Source organism: Corvus brachyrhynchos, unplaced genomic scaffold (assembly GCF_000691975.1).
Source record: "Corvus brachyrhynchos isolate BGI_N302 unplaced genomic scaffold, ASM69197v1 scaffold56, whole genome shotgun sequence".
NCBI lineage: Eukaryota > Metazoa > Chordata > Aves > Passeriformes > Corvidae > Corvus > Corvus brachyrhynchos.
This window is the reverse complement of record NW_008238664.1, coordinates 6238481-6243731: the sequence shown is the minus strand read 5'-3', so window position 1 is coordinate 6243731 and position 5251 is coordinate 6238481. Positions and strand designations below refer to the sequence as shown.

The 5251-nt window shown below is 42.5% G+C and overlaps 1 protein-coding gene across 1 annotated transcript in view; it reads left to right on the top strand.

The window, feature by feature from the left end:
- Positions 1-1207: 1207 nt before the first annotated feature.
- CENPM (centromere protein M) overlaps positions 1208-5251 on the top strand; it is a 5424-nt gene continuing 1380 nt past the window's right edge. The window contains exons 1-3 of the mRNA XM_017738064.1: positions 1208-2646; positions 3682-3761; positions 4789-4880. Coding sequence (XP_017593553.1) covers positions 2621-2646; positions 3682-3761; positions 4789-4880 — 198 coding nt within the window. The 5' untranslated portion in view covers positions 1208-2620. The remainder of the gene's footprint in view (positions 2647-3681; positions 3762-4788; positions 4881-5251) is intronic.

Here is a 5251-nt window from a genome sequence, read left to right as displayed (position 1 = left end):
GCCTGCGGCCCCGGGCCCGTACGGAGCCCGCTGCCACCTGGTCCAAGAGGTGCAAACCAGAACAGCGGCTGTGACGCGAATTCACGGAAAGCTTCTGCTTCGGATTCCTGAAGCACCGAAATTGGTTAAAAATGCAGGTTCCATCCCCGTGGCGGGAGTCGGAGCTGTAGAGCACACGGTTCAGAGAGAGACTTCGCTCTTGCGAACGCTAGAGAGCACCACTGCCCATCTGCAGCGGGCAAACCCCTCTGTCTTCAGGGCAGGCAGTTTGGGCATGCTTGGAAACGGGGGAGGGGGGAGCATTTCCCACGTCCGTGTTCACCATGCACATACCATTGCCTTTTGCATGTTGCACAGATGTTTGATTACTAAATTGGAAAGGTACGAGAGCAACACATTTTTTCTCCCCCACCTGAGAGACAGACACATACAGAAATTAAACATCCTTGGACAAAATAGGACAAGTACAATGCTTGCAAGTACTTGCAACCGAACAAGTGTTTCTAAAAGATGTCCATTGCTTTTGATGTTCTCTGTAGCTGTTTTCTGGTTTGTATGTGCACACGTGCTTTTCCTCCTCAAGCTATTAAGATGCACTTGGAATTTCAGCTTTAGCTGCATGACATGTCCTGTCTTAAAAGCTTGATTAACTAACTTTTTATGATAAAATGTCCTTGACAGCTCTCTTGCCAAGACCAAATGAGTTTAGTCAGCTCTTCAGAAGGTGTTTGTGTTATTTCGCTGCTGTAATCCATGGCTATGCAGTAAAAGCAACCCGAGCTAATGTTCTGCTGGCTAATTAGGGTGACTGTACTGCTCTGATTATGGCATCTTGGATGTCTGTGCTAACTAATAGTAAATGAATTACCCAATTTTCTATGTGAAACCTGCAGCCTCTGCTGAGCTGTGGAGTGCCATAACTAGATGGCTGCTGGTACTACAGCTGGGTAACTGCCCAGAGGCACAGCATCGTGTGGTCATGCTACAGAGCAAGATACATCCCTGTGTTAATATTGCTAGGAAAGCAAAGTCAGTGGGTTTTTTCCCCACTGTATTACTTTGGGATTATACACGTTACAAAGAAATATGGTATCTTGTCTGACAGGTCTACCTGTCAGGTACAGCTGTTGGGCAAAGAATTACAAGGCTTGGGGTTTTTTGTGTCTCTTATTGCTGGGGGGGGCGGGGGGAGGGGAGGTTTCTGCAGTGCATATCTGGAGGCTGCTGACATCATCTAGTCATGTTGGTTTAAATATAGCAGAATTCCAAATAATGCAGTGCTTTTTTGGGTTGCTTTTTTCTTTCCCTCAGACAATGAGATCTGATACCTTCATCAAAGAGTCTCCCTAAATTTCACCTTAAATTAATAAGCTTGGTTGTGTTGCACTGTGTCTTTCAAGCTCACTTTGCTCATCTCTCGTGTTAGTTTCAGAATGTTTTCGTTAAATCCTACCTTCCTTAAATGTAAGAAACAAAACACCTTTATTTGGAGACTAGTAAACAAAACTACAAACTACATAGGATTAATAGAAGGGAATGTGTACCATGGTCTGTGGCTGCTGGAGAAAACTGTTAAGTCCTTGAGACTGACTTACTAGAAGTAATATTCCCCAAGAAGATCAGAATCAGTGTTTCTTCCTTGTCTTCCAGAGAGGAAGTGGATTGTGAGAGTGACTGAACTTCTGGGATTTTTGTTTGTCCAGTTTAAATTAAGGTGATCTTCCAAAAATGAGGTGCTGATAATGTTCTTCCCTGTGGAAGATCCAGTTATCTACTGCTGAAACCTTTTTTGGGTTGAGTTTTTGGTTGGTTGGTTTGCTTGTTTGTTTTTTGTTGTTGTTAGTTGGTTGTGGTTGTTTGGCTTTTTTAGTGGGAAGAGACACAAAAAGTCCCCACCCTTGTATTTCTTCCAACAGCTCTATTAGCAGTGGTGGTACTGTGTAGAAAGACACCTAAATTAACCTGGTAGCTCCTGACTTAGTGAAAGGGTTAAAAAGGAGGGTAATGATATAATAGAAGCTCTTTTTGAGTTATAAGTTCATCTTTAAAGCTGTACTAGTGACAAATTTGTGGTTTAAGGTTTTTCTGTACCTGGAAAGGCCGCCGCTCCTATGTGAGCAGTATCTCTGGAATGTGACAGAAAAGCACTGATTTTAACTGAAACTTGGCAGCAAAATATGCCCGTAAAGCATTGGGGTTCACTTTGTTAAAAAGGACTCTTTGTAACAATTAAATGAAATTACTTGCCATACAGATCTGCACAGAGAAAATGTTTCTGTGGGCCTTGTTATGCTCTAATAAGTGTCCCATTATAACCAGCCTTGTCTAGCAATTACCATTGTGGCTGTCAGCAACTGTGAGTGGGCCTGAGGTATGAGAGTACCACTTAAACAATCACAGTGTCTCTTCAGTGCCCACGTATTCAGTAATTAGCAGGCTTCCGGGTAACTTGCTACATGGCAAACTGCAATGGTTATGTGATTATGGGTAAGTGGATACTGTCTTGCCAAGCTATTTGGTTAAACTGGCAATTTTGTTATCTTTCAGTCACCTTGCTACATCCCTCCCTTTACCTTCAGAGGGGGATCATCTTCGACCCAGGATAGATCTGATCGTGTTTATGATTGACATCAAGAGCAAATACAGGTAAAAAGGGCAAAAAGATGAGATGGGGGACTAATATTCTTTTTGGTTTGATGGCTAAATCTACATTTTTACTGTATTGGAATTGCTGAGTAGTGGGTTTCAAACCCAAGACTTGCTGTGGTGGAAGAACTCTGTAATATATACCGTGGCTTTCTGGCCTCCAGCAGTGGATTAGGACTGAACTGCTCTGTCCAATAACATGCCTGTTGTGTGCTAAGTTGCCGTAGCAGAGAAGGCAGAATTTATTTCTGGATCCAGATGTGTGACGATATGAACTGAGCTTTGGAAAGATGCTGTCTGTAGAATGAGATGGAAGTGCTGGTGGTGCTGTGAAGTTCTGTAACATGTAAAAGTCTGATGTGCACTGGGCAGTGCTGCCCAATAACCAGCAAGTTGCTGTGTCTGTGTCCTCAGTTCACTGAACTCCTGGTCAAGTGGGACCAGCACTATGGATATCTCTAGGCAAAAGAGAAAAGTCTGCAGGGATTGATCCCTCTTCTGTCATCTTGTGCTCGTTGTTGTAGAAATTATACTTGTTTCCCCAGGCCACAAGTAAAGACTTGCTAAGGCACAGAAGTCAGCATTTTATTACTTACTTAACTTGTGACTGATGATCCTGGGCTCTCATTTACCAAAAATGACAGGCCCAGCTGCATACTTACAGCACAGATGGTGCTGCAGAAATGTGTGGGCAAGCGCTTCCTGAAAGAGCCGAAGTGGTGCTGAAGTTTCATTGGATATTAATGAATTCAGATGCTTAGTGTCTGTAAATCATGGAGGACACTGTTCAAACTAACTCAAACTGTTGAGTCTTGAGTAGAAAGGATATGTTATGGGTTATTAAACAGCTGTGGGTATTACAGAGGTCTCTGATGTCATGCTTTTAGCATAAAGCAGAACTCTGCGAGCTCACAAATCAGCAGATGTTAACATCATTGGTTTTCTAATTGTGCTTCTGAAAATTATTCCTGTTGTCCTTATGCTGCACTGATTTAACCTTCCTGTCCAACTGGCTTGTTTGTACTTTTCTGACAGCTTGAAGAATGTCGAAGCTTCCCTAGCTCATGTGGATGCCAGCTTCTTCCTGGGGAAAGTGTGCTTTCTTGTCACTGGGGGTACGTATGGCGCCTCTTCCTCCTCTTAAAGCAGCACAACTCACTGTTGGTTTTCTTAAAACAGGGTGCTGACTTAACTTGAAACAAACTAAAGGAAACCAGTGGCTTTGTTGAAACTTTGTTTGAATTATTTCTGAACTCCTCTGCCTTTTTTTATTGTTTTCCTAGATAAAACACGGTTCTCTTCTCTCATGCTCACTTGCTCTGTCCTTTTTGTTTTTGCCAGTTACTCTCTTCTCTGTCCCTAATCTCTGAATATGATTTGTGTTATTGATTTTTTTAATGTTTTTTTTTTTTTTTTGTGTGTGGCACCCTAGAAGTCTGTTCTATCTGCTCTTAATTAATAATCTTAATGAGCAGTGAGAAGCATATGATACTGTGGTAATAAAGTGAATTAAATGGACGAGCTACAAAACTATGAAGTATAGTTTTAGTACGAAACTGGTATCCCTGCTGTGTGCTGTCCGGCCCTGTTGTGCCTCTAATCCTTCTGTCTGCCAGTGCTTTCCTGTGTACCCTCCCTGCTTCAGCTCTGAGGAACTGGAGAGGCCAGACTGTACTGCTCGGTGTTGGAACATAGGTGCTGTGTCCCTGGAGTTTGGGGGTCAGGAAGCCTAATTCTGAGGTAGACAAGGAGTCTTAGCATTGTCTTATGCTATGGCTCTCTTGATGAAGTGAATTCCTTGGAGACCAGACCACTCTGTGATACCATATGAGCCAGGAGGATTTTTGGTAAGTGAGTGGAAGACTCTGCCCCTGCTGATGGTGTGCTGATTGCTTATGCACAATGTTAATGTTACATGAAGAGTGATGTGATAATACTGTTCCTCCTGTTAGTATTATGAAAGACTTCTGTGCTAATTCCATTTCAAATCTTGTACCATTCTGTTTGCACTGCTCCCTGTTGCCTTATCTTCTTTTATGCTCTCAAAATTAGCTCTGGATCACTTTGTGGATGTGGAATTTCCTATTTTTCTTCACTGATTGCTGATTATGGGGCTTGTAATGTGGGAAAACTTTTTTTTAGTTGGCAGGGTGAATGCTTGCAGCATTGAGACCAGTGCTGTCTGTAAATTGGGAGAAACCTACTGCAGTCCTATGATCTTCTGTGAGCTGGAGGTAAGGTGCTTATTTGACATCTCAAGGGATTTCTGAATTCCACTACTCTGATCCTTAGAAATGTCATTATATTAGCAATAAATACATGTAACAATAAATACATATGCTACTGTCTTTCATAACTATCAGAGACCAGACTCTGTCTACAAGAACCATAGAGATACGGGAGTCTGGTCATCCTTAAAATGAGTCTTCTAGTAACCTGCTCCTTCCTGTGCTACTTCAAAACCTCATGAAGCCAAGCTTAAGCTGACAAAAACCATCTCTGATATGCAGAGCCTTGGTACACTTGTTCCTTGCTGCACTTCCTCTTCTCAGGAGCCCCTGAGCTGTTATTTGCCATGTGACTCCCTTGCCCATGTAATATTTCG